A 20395-nucleotide genomic window follows, 5' to 3' on the forward strand; every position below is an offset into this window, starting at 1 on the left:
CAAAGTAATTTGAGGTCTCTCATGTTCTGGGGCACAGCTTTCTTGAAGAGCAAAGCAGAAGTCCTTAGTAAAATTCAGGCTCCACTTACGGTCCCATCCCTTGACTCAATCTTTAGAACAATGGGTTTTTCTGTTTGAAGAAGTCCTCCTAAGCGTAATTTCAGTGGGATCTGCAACAGTTAAAAAAGCGTATTGAGTAGTATTAAATAAAGCAAATGTAGAAAATATAGCATCAAAATAAAAAAATGCAGTAATGACAATAATGCTTGTAAACATATAAAAACTACTTTCAGCACTATAAATCTTGGATTCTTTACACTTATTCTATAAGATGTGTGAAGATTGGATAGTGAGAGCATTCATCATCTATCATTTAACAAAATATTTATGGAGTACTCTTCTGTGCCAGGCCTGAGACAAATTCATGGGAACCTGTGTTCTTTATTGATTTAAATTGTAAGTAAAATGGATGAGTTTTTAAAATTTAAACCAGATTATTAAGTATGATGGCAAACTATTTTTGAAGAGTCATATAAAGTTAATTTTGTGTATGTTGAAACTTGCAAGGTAATCCTAAGTAGTTATTGTACATTTTAATTATATGGACAGTCTTCAACTTCCAGAGTCCAGTAATTCCTCCCAGTTGAACCTGTCCAGTGTAAAGATGGGAAGACACCTTCAGGAAACATCATCGTTTTATTTTTTATCTTCTCCTCTTGGCTCCTAAGGGTAGTGCAAGTGGGGAACCTCTCAATTCCTACAGTGTTTTGACTCAACTTTTAGCCCCATTCTTATTGAGACACTGCTTCAGTATTGAGGGGACGCAACAGAGTGATATTCTGATCACCATGGAGTAATGGGCATGAAAATGGCCATGGAGATCAAGAAGTGCCAGCTTGGGAGCTTACCAAGGAGTACCTTCCCCATCCCAGGTGTGCCAGAGGACCACTTTTATTCAAGGCTGAGTCCCCTGTCTGAGCACATATAGGATAGCTACACAGCTGGCCTAAAGTCACCAATCATATGGAATATGAAAATAATATGGAAACTATTACTACCTTCTTCCTCTCCTATATAGAAAGCCTACCTAAGGGGTGGAGTTGAATAATAAATACGTGAGACTTAGAAATAAGATTTATAGGGTCTTGTTTAATATGAATCAGTGACATCTGTTCTTTAACTTCTTCAGAGAAAATATCTTTCTATAAATATAACACCTTACTATTTAAAAATTTTCAAAACCCAAGAATGTTTTCACTGCAGACAGACATGCATGTGCACATGTGCACACACACACGCACACACACGCGCGCGCATATGCATGAATAGCATTTGTTAAAGGTTCACATTAAGTAGCTTAATATATGTATGCAAGCCACCAACTGCACATCACTCCTTAAACATTGACCAAATGCTTGCGTTAGATACAGTCCCTTGCAAGGCACCACTGGGATATTTTAAAAGGAATAAAATGAGAGGATATTGTTAATGGAGGTGGGAAGACATTCTTAGATACACAGAAAATATAGAGAATAAAACTCAATGATTCAATGGCAAATTGTGAAATTATATGATAATAGCCTCCAGTATCCAATAACAGAGCAGAGAAGTAAATGGGCCCTGGACTAGGAGGAGAAGACACTTTGGAGGGGCTTGGAAATTGAACTAGGACTTGAAAGATAAGAACAAAATGAGGAGAAAGGGAACAACATTAATAGAGTTATAACTGGGTTGAAATGGAGCCCAACTGAATGGAGCTAGGCACCTGGAAGGTGAGGTCAGTCAGGATGGCCTTGGACTGTGGTAGCCCTTCATGTCCACCAGAAATGCCTTAAATTAGTCATTCTCAACCTTGTCTTCAGATAAGAAACAATGGGGGAGCTTTTAAAGCTACACTCTGGGCAAATTAGTTTAGAATTTCTGTGATATCCCAGGCATCATGAATTTTTAAAGCTCCCTGGTGATTCCAAGGTACAGTTAGTGGTTGGGAGCCACTGTCATGAGAAAGTTTCTGTAAGTTCTGGTAGGGGAGAGCAGCATTCAAAAGTCACAACAAGGTAATCATTGCACTTTATGATTGTGCAAAATACTTCCCCATCTTTCCAATCAACTTGAAACTGAACTTAAACTTTGCTCAAGTTCAAGGAGACTGCAGATAATCATGCCATGCTAATCTATATGGACTTCACATGATGTTTTTAATGCTACAGCTTTTGACCTCGAGAACTGAAGCGCCCTTAAAGATCACAGATGGGTCCAAATTGATTCCTTGGCCCATAGGACAAATTAGTAAAAGATTAAACAAGCATATTCTTTTTAAAAAATATAGACCTTTCAGTTAAAAGAATTCTTAATAAAACATTATTTATGCAGAAAATTGACTGACCTGTGTTTCTTTACAAGGTTTGAAGGAGAAGTTCTGAAGGACTCTGATTATAGCAAGTTTCATGTTCATGAGAGCAAACCTCATGCCAATGCAGTTTCTGGGTCCACTTCCAAAGGGCGTGTATATGTAAGGATCTATGTTGTCATTGTTCTTCTTGCTGAACCTGGTTCCACATTGGTAGATTTTTTAAAAGTTAATGACATAATGCCCCTAAGAGTTACATGTAAGGTTTCTTACTTAGGGCCCACCCCTCCTCTAGTAGTACACAGGATACTTTTGTGGGCTGGTCATTGAAATCCTGCTATGCTTATTTTGCTATGAGAATTGTACGCTACAGATCCTTTCTACTCTCCTTACACTATAGGAGCTTTCAGTCTTGTTGAGATGAGATAAATACTGTTGCAAAGAATACTTATTTCTAAACACTGAAATTATATTCAGGGTGGTGATGTGTTCACACTATAAAAGGCACATAAGTGATGAGACTGAGTGATGGAAAAGTAGGTTCCTGCCTCAAGTCACACTTACGTTGGTCATGAGGAAGGAGAAGGGGAAACTGTCTTGCACTATTTCAAAATTGTTATTTTGCACTTTCCTTCTCATCTCCTCTCTTGTTTTTCCTAATCCTCCTCCTTCTCCTCCCTACCTTGTCTTATCCCTCCTTCTCCTCCTTCTTCTTCTCTCCATCTCTCCCTCTTTCTCCCCAACACCTCTATAGAATAATTGAAGTCAGATAATTTACACAGGCATACGATGCTACTATACCAAGGTAACGCGGTATCATCACTGCTTTCTTTGTCTATCCCTTCCACTAAGCTATAAATTCTTTGAAGATTAGACCCATGTTTTTATTCAAATTTTATTCCTAAATATTTGATTATATTTATGAAAAAATATTCATTTGGGGGACATAATAATAGCATTGTGATCATGTGTTTCTGAAAGAGTCCTTATATTTTGGACACTTATGACCCATAAGGACATAATTGATGACCTTCATCTTAAGTTTTTGGGACTGTGGATGGCTGTAGTTTTCTTTTTTCTAGTCTGTGGTTTGAAAAGTGTGACAATAATCAATTTGATGATTTAAAAAAACCTCTAAATATAAAAAGACAAGCAAATTATTATATAAGCCCATGACCGTCCTATAGATTAAGAGAGACAGAATATGCTTGAACCAGGCTGGTTCAGGGAGGGGTCCCTTCCCAGGGGCCTTGTACCTTTCAGGGAGGAACTTCTCAGGCTCTGGCCAGTACTTTGGGTCATGATGAAGAGCATAGCTTGGAATCATCACCACCACCCCTTTGGGTATGAATATCCCATTGATTTCAACATCTTTTTTGCAGACCCTCTCAAGTCTCATAGCAATTGGGAATATTCTGAGCGTTTCATTCACCACCATGTCGAGATACTCCATCTGTAGCACAGTATCATAGGTGGGTGGTGCCTGGAAAGAAAGAAACAGATTTGGATAAATTGAGATTTTGAATTAGCTTTTAACTCAGTCCATGCAGTACTACTGAAGTATTAGGAGCTCCAGAGACTAACTCGTACTGGTAAAGGATCGAAGCAATTATAAAGTGTTTTAATAACTGTCGTGCCCATTGATGTGCTCAATGCCCCACTGAGACGTGTGGAGGTGTTGTGAAGAGGCGAGACATTTGGGACAGCTCTCACCCTAGGGACTGAAATCCGTAGCATAACCGTGTAGTGGTTTTTGTTTCTCATGGAAACAAATGTGACTAATAGGCTATGACCACTAAGATCAAAAAAATATGAGAAAGTGATTGTTACCTTTCAAAAGCAGGTCACACGTCTGTAATCAAAAAAGTAAAAACAGATAAAAAGAGCAAATTCCTGTGTTGATGTGTGGACACAAGGAGGGGAACATCACCCACCGGGGCCTTTTGGAGGTGGGGGGCGGCGGCTAGAGGAGGTATAGCATTAGGAGAAATACCTAATGTAGATGATGAGTTGATGGGTGCAGCAAACCACATGGCACATGTATACCTATGTAACAAACCTGCACATTCAGCACATGTGCCCTGGAACTTAAAGTAAAACAATAATAATAAAAAAGAGAAAGATTTACAATCAATTCATGGAATATTTTTAGTGTTTGCCTTGTGTGTGTGTTTATACAAATATGCTCAAACCAAAAAAAAAAGAAAAAACAAATTATCTGTGCTACACAAGGATTATTGGTTGCACAGTCCTGCTTATATATATAAAACAAAAGAGTTACAAAGCAGGATTTGTATTTTATATATACACACTTTTGTTATATAAATAAAATGTGGAGAGAGGCTGGGCGCGGTGGCTCAAGCCTGTAATCCCAGCACTTTGGGAGGCCGAGACAGGCGGATCAGGAGGTCAGGAGATCGAGACCATCCTGGCTAATATGGTGAAACCCCATCTCTACTAAAAAATACAAAAAACTAGCTGGGCGAGGTGGTGGGCGCCTGTAGTCCCAGCTACTCCGGAGGCTGAGGCAGGAGAATGGTGCAAACCCGGGAGGCGGAGCTTGCAGTGAGCTGAGATCCGGTCACTGCACTCCAGCCTGGGCGACAGAGCGAGACTCTGTCTCAAAAAAAAAAAAAAAAAAAAAAGTGGAGAGAAACACTATATTATATAAAATCTCTATAAAATAATTTGAGGACAAACTAGTCCCTTTCTATCCCAAAAATGACAAAGAAGGTTCTGGTTGGATGTAACCAGAGCACACGATTTCAGTGCTAGTGGAAGTTATAAGGAGGATAGAACCCCACGCAGCCCTGTCCTCACTTGCTGAAACAGTCTCCTAGTTGTTGCTTCAGGGATGGACTGTAATCTCTAAAGAACATTCCTTTGTGTTCACCTCACTGCCAGCCCCAAAGCCGTGTCTCTTCATGCCACAAAGAATCCCAGTTTTGGCAGAGGTCTGAAAACAGTGGAGGTGATATGCACCTAGTGTTTGGTGTTATATTTGGAAAGCAACATTATTGAGTTTTAAGACTAGCTCAGGAGACAGATACCCTGGTTCCTAGCCTGGCTTCTTCACCAGTTACTACCTGACTGGAACATAAGATAGGTGTGGGGGGACCTGGGTCAGCCTGCACAGCACACCCAGGGCCAGGCTCTGTCAGATCCCAGCCAGACCAGAGCAAGTCCTGTCAATATCAGCAGAGCTCACTATCCAACCATGATGTGTGCAAGAGTCATGAAGTGGGGAGATATTCGGGATGGCTCTCACCCCAGGAACCGAAATCCTTAGCATAACCACGTAGTGGTTTTTCTTTCTCATGGAAACAAACGTGACTAATAGGCTATGACCACTAGCATCAAATAAAATATGAGAAAGTGATTGTCACCTTTCAAAAAAAAAAGGTCACACGTCTGTAACCAAGAAAGTGAAAACAGATAAAAAGAGCAAATTCCTGTGTCCATGTGTGGACACAGGGAGGGGAACATCACATACCACTATGGTGCCTGCTCCAACCACAAAATTCACAACCAAAACTGACATGAAATGAGTGTGAGCAATAAATGCTTATTGTTAGATGCCATTGAGGTTTTTTGAGGTTTTTTCTTTAGCATTATTGTAGTAACAGAAAGCAGATGAACCAGGTACAGCACTGTTTTACAAAGATCTTATGATTCTGCCAGTAGCAACAATTCCCTATGTTTCTTTCTTTTCTTTTCAGACTCTTCCTACACAGTGTCAGTGAAAGAATCAGTGATTATGCTTTTTATAAAAATTTTCCTGGGGAGTGGTGAGGAGACATTTTTGCTAAGGCTTCAGCTCCTCCCTCCTTCTGCATGTATCATCCACTCACCTTATTGGGTAAAACTGTATCAATTTCCTCCTGCAGTTTCTGCTGGACATCAGGGTGAGTGGCCAGCTCATATATAATGAAGGAAAGAACACTGCTGGTGGTTTCATAGCCAGCAAAAATGAAGATAATTGATTGGGCCACGAGCTCCAGATCAGACAGAGCTGAAAGGAGAGGAAAGACATTTTAGGTAAATCAGGTCAATGTAGGGCATCATAGTTTAGATGAAGAGAAATCTAAATGAAGCCCTCAAATACCTAGGGGAAAAAATAGAAAAGCAATTCAGAGGTACACTTGGGGTGGTTTCACTCTGATGTGTATCTTACAGAACCAGAACGAGGCAAATCATTTTAATCTAGTTTTCCCCAAGGTCTTTGAGAATGTGGGCCATCCACTCCTCCTCATGCTATCCCCGCCACCTGCATGGCTGTGTAATTTCCAGGGAGAGCATTTCTTCCTAACATACTCAGTGTTATGGATGTGCTCCTTGAATGATCCTAAAAATATTTTATTGTAAGTTAATATGAGGTAGTCTTCTCCCCCAAGAAAAATGTAATTTATTTTAGCTACAATATACCTTGACAAACGTTGAGAGAATTTGCAATATTAATGGTTAAATGTAGGGAAAATTAAAGGATGTTTCCCATAGATATGTTTGAGGGAACTTAAGGGACCAATGTTGGACTACAGACCACCTCTTGGTACCCAAAGTGTGGTCCAGGGGTCAGAAGCATCTGGGAGCTCGTTAGAAATGCAAAATCTCAAACCCCACCCTTGAACTACTGATTCAAAATCTGAACTTTCACAAGATGTGGTGATTTGTGTGCATAGCCTAGCTTGAGAAGCATGGATTATATCTTTGAGAGGCATCAGGTGATAGATCTAGGCTACAGTTCTCAGAATTGACTATCTCAGGATGTACAAGAATGAGAGATGGCACAGTGGCTCACGTCTGTAATCCCAGCACTTTGGGAGGCCGAAACAGGCCAATCACAAGGTCAGGAGATCGAGACCATCCTGGCTAACACGGTGAAACCCTGTCTCTACTAAAAAATACAAAAAATTAGCCAGGCGTGGTGGCAGGCGCCTGTAGTCCCAGCTACTGGGGAGGCTGAGGCAGAAGAATGGCGTGAACCCGGGAGGCAGAGCTTGCAGTGAGCCGAGATCGTACCACAGCACTCCAGCCTGGGCAACAGAGTGAGATTCCGTCTCAGGAAAAAAAAAAAAAAAAAAAAAAAGATGAGAGATGGACAAAAAGCTAGATGAGTGGTGTTGATTGCAATCTGATGAATGGCATTAAGATAGCATAAGCTCCTATGATGACAGGTTGGCCCCCCTTCTGGTTTTCTCCTGAGGGAAGGTCAGGGTGGTCTATCACTGGTCTGTTTGATCAGGACTGGATTAGGACTTTTAAAGACCTAGAACACAGAAATAAATATGGTGCCTGCTCCAACCATGTAATTCACAACTAAAACCAATATGAAAGGAGTGTGAGAAAGGTTGACAGAGCTGTGATTTACCAGTGAAGACTTCTGTGATGCAGTTGTGGGTAAATTCAACTACCTAATCATTGCATTCAGTTATCATGAACCTGATGATACTGATGTGAAATTGAACTATAATCTCAAAGTTTAGAGCTCTGCTGTCCAATATGGTAGCCACTATCCACTAGTGGCTACTGAAAATCAAATTGTATTCAATTAAACTGAAATACCATTTAAAATTGATCTTCAGTGGCACTAGCCATATATCCAGTGCTAAAAAGCTATACGTGTCTTTGATTTCTATATGAAACAGTAAAACAATAGACTATTTCCTTTATTACAGCAAGTTGTATTGGGATAGACAGATGAATAGATAGATGATAGATAATAGATAAGTAGATAGATGATAGATGGATAAATGATAGATAGATGATAGATATATACATAGATAGATACATAGAGAGACATACAGACAAAAGTAGATGTAGACATGGACATATTTAAAGCGATATGCTGGAGTCAGTCCAGTCCTGCTCTCTAGAACCAATAGTTAAATATTCAGGAATTTTAAAAGATGGTTGCCAAGTCTTGGTGGCTTGAAATTGACCATGGTCATCATTTCACCACTGTCATAGTCACAGTGACTTCAGTAAAAACCATACATGGGTTGTAAAATTAGTAGGTGAAACATTGAAGACAAAGAGGATATTTACACGGTCTCAGAGGTTATCCCCACAAGTTGCTAAGCCATTCCAAAGGAGAAAATAACTTTGCAGTAGATTAACCTGATGAACATACTTTCAACAAGTACTGCCAGCTAAAATCACCCTGATTGGAACAGTGTGGCTCCTGATTGGATGTTAGATGTATTAGGTTGCTGCAAAAGTTATTGCGGGATTTTGCCATTACTTTTCATTGCTTTTTTCTGCAACGAAAAGTACTTTTTCAGCAACCTAATAAATTTACAGGCAGAAGTTTAGATTCATTGGATCTGGAGGAGGCCGAGAACTGGCATTTGATCTGATGTAGGTGACCCACAGACCGCCGACTGGCTTTCTAGCATGCCAGGTTTGCTTAGGTTGCCCTTTAATCTTAGAACATGGCTCTCTATGCCTGTATGCCTCTAGAAAGTGCATCCAGCTACCATTTGTAACATCCAAACATGTGTCGTTTTGCTATGTGGCAGAAATTCTCATCCTCTTGGAATACTTCCTGCACATTTCAGAACAAGGCCCTCCCTCTGAGTGCCCCACTAGTAGCCCCCAGAAGCACTCTGGTTACCTTTGTGGGACTCAGTTTCTTTCGAATTCTGAGAGTCAATCATCAGCTGAAGGAAATCCACTCGGTGCTAGAAACAAAAAGAGAAATTTCATTGACAGAAAGTGGCTCCTGAAGTCAGAAGTAAATCAGAAGAGCAGTCCTCGATCTCCCTTCCGAGAGTATGGGTCCTTGAAGACCAGAAATCTGATGGGTGTTGCCTGAGTCACCAGTGAAAAAAATACCCTTCTAAATCCTTGGAAAGCAGTATGTTTTCCTGAAACAAATCTGGCTATCATGTGAGATGGCTCAAATTTAACCCACACTACACTTCAGCAGGTGGCCTGATAGGGCCTTTCACTGGAGAATGGGTAAAATAACAGGTTTAAATGAGTCCACCAATCTATGATCTGGGGAAAGCATAATACCAGTAAAATATATTTCCAAACAGTAATGTTTATCCTCTGTCAATTTATTGAAAGGAAATAAAGTGGTAAAGTTTTATCTCGATAAAATTTATGCCAAGGCATACTAACTGTCGTGTCTGATATCAAATTTTATGTGCTATCTCTGACTCATTCTCATATCTCCTTCTCCAAACTCCATTTTCTGCATTCCTACCAAATGAATTCTCTTGCTCTAAACATGAGTAGTCTTTATGTTAAAATCATTCTTTAAAAACATACAGGTAAGTGCACCAATCATATGTATATTATCTAAAAAATTATGAAAAACTGAACATCCTCCTATAACTGCCACCAGATTTTACCTTTTGTGTATCTTTGAGGCGACTTTCTTTTATCCTTTTTACAGATTTTCTTAAAAAACTTGTAACTTCTCTTGGAAAAATAGAGATATTTAATACTTCAAGAATTGGGATGATAAATGGGAAGATTGCTGTAGGAAAACCAAAACAAAAACAGAAAAAGAAATCCATTGTGAAAATGCAAAATTTACCTGGAGCAATTCTAATTTTCTCTACCAATCAGAAGAGTAAAAGACATCAAGGTTCTCAACTGGAAGCCATTCCTTCTATGACTTTTGCCCTCTCACAGGCCAGTGGCTGAGCAAGGGCAGGTCTATGCATAGGGACCACCACTACGGCAGTGAGATCAGCAGCCCCTTGTGCACCTTTTGAATGATAAAAGGAACAAAATTCAATGCCTTAATCTCTTTGCCTTTATCTATTGGACTAGAGTCTCCTAGAATAACCCGAATCATAATCTGAAGCTCAAAATTAATCTTGCTGTTCAAGAAATAGTAGGTAGTCAAGATAGAAATAACACAGCATATCTCTGTCACCTCACAGCATATCTCTGTCACCTATCATGGAATAAAGCTAAAATCAACAAGGGAAAGAAAATTGGGAAACTCACACATATGTGGAAGTTAAAGAATAAACGTTTAAGTAACCAATGAGTCAAAGTAGAAACCGAAAGGGCAAATAGAAACTGTTTTGAGGTGAACAAAAATTAAGATGTGATAGGCCACAATCTCATGGGATTTAGCAAAGAAATTGCTCAGAGGGAAATTTGTAGCTGTAATGTCTACATTTAGAAAAACAAAAAATCACAAATCAATCATCTACATTCATGCCACAACACAGTAAATGAGGAAAGGCAAACTAAGTCTGAAACCAGCAGAAGAAAGAAAATAATACAGACTAAAGTACAAATTCATGAACTAGAGAATTAAAAAAACCCTGACAAATGAATATCATTTCTATGAAGTGTCCAGAATAGGCAAATCTATAAAGGCAGAGAGTTGATTAGCGGTTGCATATGATGACAGGGTTTGTGGCAGGGGATTGATAGCTAAAAATGTACGAGGTCTCTAGATTGACAAAAAAAGTTTTAAAGTTTTAAATGGTGATGGTCACACATATCTTCAAATGTACTACAAATCACTGAACTGTACGTTTTAAGTGGATGAATTACATGGTGATTTACATCTCAATAAAGCAGTTATTTTTAAGCGAGGAAGAGAGAAAAGGAAATAGTAGTCCACATACTTATTGAGAGAAAGAATGGATCTAAGAAATCAAATCTTAAAAGCTTCTTGGTGTTTTCCACAAAGGGGTCTTGTGGATTGTTGAGAGAGTCGACGTTCACTCCAAATGATGTGCTAGTGATCACGTCCATGCTGTAGGCCCCAAAGACACTGAGTGGAGAAAGATGTGGAAAATTAAAATCAGCACCTCTTTACCATCCTTCTACTATACGTGCAACAGGAAACCCATATGTCCAGTCAAGACAGATAAAGAGCCACAGACTCTCAGAACTATCTACTGGATCATTTCCCATCACTCTCCATCAGAAGGTGGTTATCGGGTGCCAGTGATGCCGCTGGCCCTATGCTGGGGGTGATGGAGATACTTGACTGAATTAGACTTACCTCTGAGGTCAAGGAGCCCAGTCATAGGAAGACAGAGACCCATTATCAGAAAACTGTAGTAGCAGATGTTGAGTGTGGATGATACAAGATGTGTAAGCACTGTGCTTCAGCAGGACAAGAGTAGAATAATTAACTCTTCCTAAGGGGCTCAAGAAAGGTGGCATTGCCTGACTACAGACTCTATGCCCAGAGCTGATTCCTCTTCAGCACTTTACAAAGCAACACCACCCTGTTCTGAGTTCCTAGGAATATAATCCTTATTCTCTATACTCCCTGCTCAAGCTTTGGAAAGTTCCACTATCCCCAGCTGTGGTGAGCTGAGGTTGCCCTGAAGGCAGAATTATTTTTGTAAAATATAATGACCAAGAATGTTCTGGTTAAAAAAAAAAGAATCTCTCAAAATTTGATTTGGAAATTTCTATAGTAAGTGACCACATATCCCGGTCTGCTCAGGACAGGCTCAGATTACACCTGTTGTTCCTGCATAAGTGTAGACAGCAAAAAATAGACTTGCCCTACCTCTAGCGTTTTTACCACCTTTTCTCCTTGATACCAGAGGAAGCAGAAGTGGTGGGAATTGTTAATATTTAGTATTCTACTAATATCCTCAGAAAAAAACATGAAAGGATCAAAGTTATTCTAAGTTCTCCATTATAACTTTCCCACCCTACTCACTGCCAACCAACAGATACCAAGTGCCTTCGCCTTCCACCATCCCATACACTCCATGCTTAAAAATTTGGTACAATCACACTTTTTCCCCCTATGTATTTAGTCTTCCAGAATATCCAAGGTGATGATTTAATGGATATGTAAACCCTGGCCCCTGTGCACAGGGGAGAAGATCCTTTTCCTCCAGCTGCCCCATCTCATTGGAGCTTACCCAACTTGGGAGACCCATTGAAGTTGCATTACCACAGCCCTCCTTTTGTCTGGTCATAGAATAACCCAACAGTGGGAATATCAGCTCCATGGCAGGCAGCTGGAGGGGATCATGACAGCTCAGAACCCCAAGGCTGTGCTCCTACTTACTCTTTCAAGGTGACAGGCTTGCCTGTCTCTGCTTCCCGCCTCAGATTTCTCACCAACACATCTCCATACTTGGCAATGATAGGGACCATCTAAACACAAAACACAACACCACCCATAGTAAAATGTGCAGACTCTAGTCCCAGAAGGACATGGCTTTCCCCAGCACGGAGCCGTAAGTGACATTTTATAATGAATTTTGTGATGTCTTTTCTGTACATAAAGATAAAAGACCATATTTAGGAAGCTCAAATTCAGCAGACTACCCCTTGGAAAGGGACTGTGATCTTACTTTATACCTGTCCCCACCAGGTTCATTCTTTAAGTTTCTTATTAAAACTCATGTTGTTTTCATACCTCCTTGAGTTTTCCGCTGGTGAAGGTTGGAGAGAGCAATGACCGTATTCTCTTCCATTCTTCATCCTCAGCTATAGAGATGGCATTTTTCATAAATCCCACTGGACCAAAAGGCTAGAGTTCAAAGCAGAAACATTCTGTCCTACATCAGTTGTGGAGATCTCCATGGTTGTAGAAAATGTGTTAAACAGGCATCACATATTCAACAATTATTTAGTGACCATCTACTAGGTGACAGGCCCTATGCTAGATGCTCAATACAGATTTATCCCAGCTGCCCAGTGTCCTGGGATGTATTTGTGTGAGGTGGCAGCATTCGGGAGACCCAGCCACCTGATGTGGTCTCCAGCCTGTATATCCCAGTCACCTTTTACATGCAAATTATCCACATGGTAGGGAACGTGTTCTTCCAGTAGAACAGACAGAATCAAGACCTAGCACTTCTGCAGTGTAGAGAAGGAGGGGAGACAGACAAGCAGGTGACTTTGGTGGACTGTACGTTGCCTCAGACAAGCTGTCAGTATGTTCTCCTACAGCATGGGCAATGTGAAAAAGAGGTGCCTCGATGTGGTGGTTTTTAAAAAATAGTAGGTAATACCTTTAAAACTAGGAACATATTTTGAAGAAATAACATGATTTCATAAACATTCTTTTCTCTTAATTTTTTATTCCATTGATAGAAAGAAAAAAAAAAGAGATAATTATTTTTGCCAACTTGGAACTGGCCTATCAAGCCAACACGTTGAAACTTTCTTTCATCTTCCATAACCATATTTTTTTATAATGAGTACTTCCAGCATTCATTTATGATAAAAACTCAGGAAACTAGGGAGAGAAAATTCCTCAATTTGATAAAGAGAATCTACAAAAAAAAAAAAAAAAAAAAAAAAAAACAGCCCACTTCATCAAAATCATGCTTAATGATCAAAGACCAAAGGCTTCCCTCCTAAGATTAGGGACAATTCAAAAATTCACCACATTTACTCAACATTATACTGGGAAGTCCTAGTACAATAGACAAGAGAAAATAAATAAAAGGCATACAGATTGGAAAGGAAATCAGAGAATTGTCTCTATTTTCAAGTGACATAATTGACAATGTGTAAAATCTCAAGGAATATACAAAACGACTTCTAGAACTACCATGCCAGTTCTGCAAGGTTCTAGGATACCAGATCAACACACAAAAACAAAGCACATTTCTGTGTAACAACAATCAATATCTGAAAATACAAGAAAAACGTAATATCATTTACAGTCATTCCAACAAAAATGAAATAATTTAGCTGTAAATCTAACAAAAGATGTACAGGATCTCTATGCTGAAAACTACAAAATGTTATAAGCAATCAAAGAAAACCTAAGGCAATGGAGAGGCATACTATGTTCATGAATTGAAAGACCAAACAGTAAAGATACAGATTTTCCATAAATTGGTCTACATATTTAATTCAATTTTCATCAAAATAACAGCACGTTTATTTGTAGACACTGATAAACTCATTCTGAATTTTTATGGAAAAGCAGAGGACGAGGACGAGTTAAAACAAATCTGAGAAAAATAAGTCAATTAAAGTGGGAAGAATCACTCTACATGATGTTAAGAGTTACTGTACAGCTATTAGAGTCACCACAGTGTGATATTGGTGGAATAATAAACACAATGATCAATGGGACAGAGTAGTACGTGAGAGATGCAAAGAAGTATGCCCAGGTGATTTTTAACAATATGCCCACCTTTCCAAAAATGGCATTGGAAGAATTGGACAGCTATAAGCCACACACACAAAAAAAATGACGCTTGATCTAAATCTCATACCTTATGCAAAAAAAACACAAAATGGATAATAGAGCTACATTTAGTAAAGCATTAAATTTTATGACTTTTAGAAAAAAACAGCAATATAGGAAGGAGGGCTAGGCAGAGAACTTTCAAACTTGGCACCAAAAGCACAATCCAGAAAAGGAAATATTAATGCATTGGCCACCTCAAAATTTTAAAAAGTTTGCTCTGATATGGACCCTGTCAAAGAAAAAGACTTGTCACTGTAGGAAAGCAGGAGGGAGCCACATGGAGACAGAGTGGATCTGCAGCTTGATCATGCTGGTCGTTGCACGAATCTACTAATGTGATAAATTTGCATAGAATGCAAATGGGTTCAGCAGCTTGATCATGCTGATCATTGCACAAATCTATGATTGTGATAAATTTGCATAGAACACAAATGAGGGCACATAAAGTTGGTGAAATCTGAATAAGCTCTGTGAACTTTATCAATGTCAATTTCCTGTACTATAGAATGTGAATATACTGTATTTATAGTTATGCAAGATTGCAAGGTGTTACCATTGGTGGGGACGGGATGAAGTGGACATGGAACCTTCTTGTACATTTTTTAGGCAACTGTCTATGAATAGATAAGAAATTCAAAATATAAATTTAATCAATCAATCAGTATTTTAATTTCAACACATGAATGCTTACCCTCCGGTTTGTGAAGACAGAATAACATTCTTTCACTAGCACTGTTTTGATCATGTTGGGATCTGTGATAGCCAGCACAGGCTGTCGACCATCATAAAAGCTGTGTGGAAAACACAGAGTTGATCAGCCTTATTCTACAGCTAGAGCCCAACCCAGGAAGCCAGACTTTGATCCTGACATTACATAATACCCTAGTTGTACAATACACAGCAATCTTAGGTTCTAGTTCGTTAGGTATGACACACAGCAAGAGACTGACACAGGAGTCACCCAAGTCTTCATATGATGAAGGATAATGTGGGCCAAACAAGGAAGAGACACTGAAAGACAAAAGAGCTCTTCAAAGAGACAATGGTTAGAAATGACAGTAGAGCATTTGTTAAGCTGGGTGGTGCATACATGGGTATTTCCCATGCCATTCTCCATAATGTTTCATATGTTTAAAATATTTTATTTTTAAAAAGAATATTAGGTCCGTGACAAATTGAAGGCAAGTAAATCATCAAATGCTCACAGGGATTAAGGGTTTCAATGGCAATTGGTGTAAGGCCTATTGACATCCAGAGCTATGTGTTCTTTTTATTAGTTACATTGCCTGTGTGGGCCATGCCAGCTCCACAGCACCCTGCAGCCAGCACTGCAGTTTCTGATGAATCGATGAGAGAAGATGAAGTACAAAGAGGCAAAAACTTCTCCCACTTGCTTCTAGTGAACAAACACAGCACTGCACCTCTTCCACTCCTCTCACCAAACCTCTAGCCCCTCTGACACGGAACAGCTGCTGCAATTGGCTGAGGCCACCTTATAAAATTACAGTCCAGGTCACTTCCAAGACGGTCAGATAGGAACATCTCCGGTCTACAACTCCCAGTGAGATCTATGCAGAAGATGGGTGACTTCTGCATTTCCAACCGAGGTACCTTGTTGATCTCATTGGGACTGGTTGGATAGTGGGGGCAGCCCATGGAGGGTGAGCCAAAGCAGGGCGGGGCATTACCTTACTCAAGAAGTGCAAGGGGTCAGGGGATATCCCCTTCCTAGCCAAGGGAAGCAGTGAATGACTGTGCCTGGAGGAGTGGTACACTGCTGCCCAAATATTGCACCTTTCCCATGGTCTTCGCACCGGCAGACCAGGAGATTCCCTCACGTACCTGGCTTGGTGGGTCTGATGCCCATGGAGCCTTGCTCACTGCTAGTGTAGCAGTCTGAGCTTGACTTGGGATGCTAGAGTTTGGTGGGGGGAGGGGCATCCACCATTGCTAAGGCTTGAGTAGCCAGTTCCATGCTCACAGTGTAAACAAAGCGGCAGGGAAGCTCAAACTGGGAAGAGCCTACCGCAGCTCAGCAAGGCCTACCATCTCTCTAGGTTCCACCTGTGGGGGCAGGGCGTATCTGAACAAAAGGCAGCAGACAACTTCTGCAGACATAAACATGCCTGCCTGATAGCACTGAAGAGAGCAGTGGTTCTCCCAGCATGGCATTCAAGCTCTGATAATGGACAGACTGCCTCCTCAAATGGGTCCCTGATCCCCAGGCAGCCTGACTGGGAGACACCTCACAATAGAGGCCAACAAACACCTCATACAGGTAGGTGCCCCTCTGGGACAAAGCTTCCAGAGGAAGGATCTGGCAGCACTATTTGCTGTTTTGCAGCCTCTGCTCATGATACCCAGGCAAACAGGGTCTGGAGTGGGCCTCCAGCAAACTCCAACAGACCTGCAGCTGAGAGTCCTGTCTGTTAGAAGGAAAACTAACAAACAGAAACGAATAACATCAACAACAACAAAAAGGACATCCACACCAAAACCCCATATGTAGGTCACCAACATCAAAGACCAAAGGTAGCTAAAACCACAAAGATGGGGAGAAGCCAGAGAAGAAAGGCTGAAAATTCCAAAAACCAGAACACCTCTTCTCCTCCAAAGGAACACAACTCCTTGGCAGCAATGGAACAAAACTGGATGGAGAATGAGTTTGACAAGTTGACAGAAGTAGGCTTCAGAAGGATGGTAATAACAATCTTCTGCAAGCTAAAGGAGCATGTTCTAACCAGTCACAAGGAAGCTAAAGACCTTGGAGAAAGGTTAGACGAATGGCTAACTAGAATAACCAGTGTAGAGAAGAGCTTAAATGACCGGGTGGAGCTGAAAACCAGTTAGAGAACTTCGTGAAGCATACATGAGCTTCAGTAGCCAATCTGATCAAGTGGAAGAAAGGATATCAGTGACTGAAGATCAAATTAATGAAATAAAGTGAGAACACAAGATTAGAGAAAAAAGACAGAAGAGAAATGAACAAAGCCTCCAAGAAATATGGGACTATGTGAAAAGACCAAATCTATGTTTGATTGGTGTACCTGAAAGTGATGGGGAGAATGGAACCAAGTTAAAAAACACTCTTCAAGATATTATCCAGGAGAACTTCCCGACCTAGCAAGGCAGGCCAACATTCAAATTCAGGAAATACAGAGAACACCACAAAGATACTCCTTGAGAAGAGCAACCCCAAGACACATAATCATCAGATTCACCAAGGTTGAAATGAAGGAAAAAATGTTAAGGGCAGCCAGAGAGAAAGGTCAGGTTCCCCACAAAGGGAACTCATCAGACTAACAGCAGATCTCTTGGCAGAAACCCTATGAGCCAGAAGACAGTGGAGGCCAATATTCAACATTCTTAAAGAAAAAAATTCCAACCTATAATTTCCTACCCAGCCAAACTAACCTTCATAAAAGAAGGAGAAATAAAATCCTTTACAGACAAGCAAATGCTGAGAGATTTTTGTCACCACCAGCCCTGCCTTACAAGAGTCCCTGAAGGAAGCACTAAACATGGAAAGGAACAACCCGTACCAGCTACTGCAAACACATGCCAAATTGTAAAGACCATCAACGCTATGAAGAAACTGCATCAATTAATAAGGAAAATAACCAGCTAATATCACAATGACAGGATCAAACTCAAACATAACACTATTAACCTTAAATGTAAATGGGAGAAATGCCCCAGTTAAAAGACACAGACTGGCAAATTGGATAAAAAGTCAAGACCTGTTGTGTGCTGTATTCAGACAACCCACCTCACATGCAAAGACATACATAGGCTCAAAATAAAGGTATGGAGGAAGACCTACCAAGCAAATGGAAACCAAAAAAAAAAAAAAAAAAATGCAGGGGTTGCAATCCTGGTCTCTGAAAAAACAGACTTTAAACTGACAAAGATCAAAAGACACAAAGAAGGGATTTATAATGGTGACGGGATCAATTCAACAAGAAAAGCTAAATATCCTAAATAAGTATGCACCCAAATACAGGAGCACCCAGATTCATAAAGCAAGTTCTTAGAGACCTACAAAGAGACTTAGACTCCCCACACAATAATAATGGGAGATTTTAACACTCCACTGTTGATATTGACAGACCAACAAAACAGAACATTAACAAGGATATTCAGGACTTGAACTCAGCTCTGGACCAAGAAGACCTAATAAACTCTCCACCCCAAATCAATAGAACATACTTGTCAGCACCACATCACACTTAATCTAAAATTGACCACATAATTGGAAGTAATACACTCCTCAGCAAATGTAAAAGAACAGAAATCACAACAAGCTGTCTCTCAGACCACAGTGAAATCAAATTACAACTCACGATTAAGAAAGTGACTCAATTGCACAACTATATGGAAACTGAACAACCTGCTCCTGAATGACTACTGGGTAAATAAGGAAGTGAAGGCAGAAATAAAGATGTTCTCTGAAATCAATGAGAACAAAGATACAACATACCAGAATCTCTGGGACACATTTAAAGCAGTGTGTAGAGGGAAATTTGTAGCACTAAATGCCCACTAGACAAAGCAGGAGAGATCTAAAATCGACACAGTAACATCACAATTAACAGAACTAGAGAAGCAAGAGTAAACAAATTCAAAAGCTAGCAGGAGACAAGAAATAACTAAGATCAGAGCAGAACGGAAGGCGATAGAGACACAACAAACCCTTCAAAAAATCAATGAATCAAGGAGCTGTTTTTTTTTAAAAGATCAACAAAATACATAGACCACTAGCAAGACTAATAAAGAAAAAAGAGAGAAGAATCAAATAGATGCGATAAATAATGATGAAAAGGATATCACCACTGGTCCTGCAGAAATGCAGATTACCATCAGAGAATACTATAAACACCTCTATGCAAATAAACGAGAAAATCCAGAAGAAATGGATAAATTCCTGGACCCATACCCCCTCATAAGACTAAACAGGGAAGAAGTTGAATCTCTGAATAGACCAATAACAGGTTCTGAAATTGAGGCAATAATTAATAGGCTACCAACCAAAAGAAGTCCAGGACCAGATGAATTCACAGCCGAATTCTACCAGAGGTACAAAGAGGAGCTATTATCATTCCTTCTGAAACTATTCTGAACAACAGAAAAAGAGGGAATCCTCCCTAACTCATTTTATGAGGCCAGTGTCTCCTGATACCAAAGCCTGGCAGAGGCATAACAAAAAAGGGAATTTTAGTCCAATATCCCTGATGAACATCGATGCAAAAATCCTCAATAAAATACTGGCAAATCAAATCCAGCAAAACATCAAAAAGCTTATCCACCAGGATCAACTCAGCGTCATCCCTGGGATGCAAGGCTGGTTCAACATACCAAATCAATAAAGGTAATCCATCATATAAACAGAACCAATGACAAAAACCACATAATTTTCTCAACAGATGCAGAAAAGGCCTTTGACAAAATTCAACAGCCTTTCATTCTAAAAACTCTCAATAAACTAGGTATCGATGAAACATATCTCAAAATAGTAAGAGCTATTTATGACAAACCCACAGCCAATATTATACTGAATGGGCAAAAACTGGAAGCATTCCCTTTGAAAACTGGCACAAGACAAGGATGCCCTCTCTCACCACTCCTATTCAACACAGTGTTGGAAGTTCTGAATAGGGCAATCAGGCAAGAGAAAGAAATAAAGGATATTCAATTAGGAAAATTAGATGACATGATTGTATATTTAGAAAACCCCATCATCTCAGCCCAAAAACTCCTTAAGCTGATAAGCAACTTCAGGAAAGTCTCAAGATACAAAATCAATGTGCAAAAATCACAAACATTCTATACACAAACAATAGACAAACAGAGAGCCAAATCATGAGTGAACTCCCATTCACAAT

The 20395-nt window shown here is 39.9% G+C and overlaps 1 protein-coding gene across 2 annotated transcripts in view; it reads right to left on the bottom strand.

The window, feature by feature from the left end:
* CYP3A4 (cytochrome P450 3A64) overlaps window positions 1–20395 on the bottom strand; it is a 37964-nt gene that overhangs the window by 7336 nt on the left and 10233 nt on the right. The window contains exons 4-13 of one of the 2 annotated variants that reach the window (XM_077994512.1): window positions 15205–15304; window positions 12720–12833; window positions 12366–12454; window positions 10951–11099; window positions 9709–9836; window positions 8964–9030; window positions 6202–6362; window positions 3607–3833; window positions 2387–2549; window positions 91–170 (exon numbers count right to left, since the gene is read on the bottom strand). In XM_077994512.1, coding sequence (XP_077850638.1) covers window positions 91–170; window positions 2387–2549; window positions 3607–3833; window positions 6202–6362; window positions 8964–9030; window positions 9709–9836; window positions 10951–11099; window positions 12366–12454; window positions 12720–12833; window positions 15205–15304 — 1278 coding nt within the window. 2 annotated transcript variants of the gene reach the window in all.

Source organism: Macaca mulatta, chromosome 3 (assembly GCF_049350105.2).
Source record: "Macaca mulatta isolate MMU2019108-1 chromosome 3, T2T-MMU8v2.0, whole genome shotgun sequence".
NCBI classification, from domain to species: Eukaryota; Metazoa; Chordata; class Mammalia; order Primates; family Cercopithecidae; genus Macaca; species Macaca mulatta.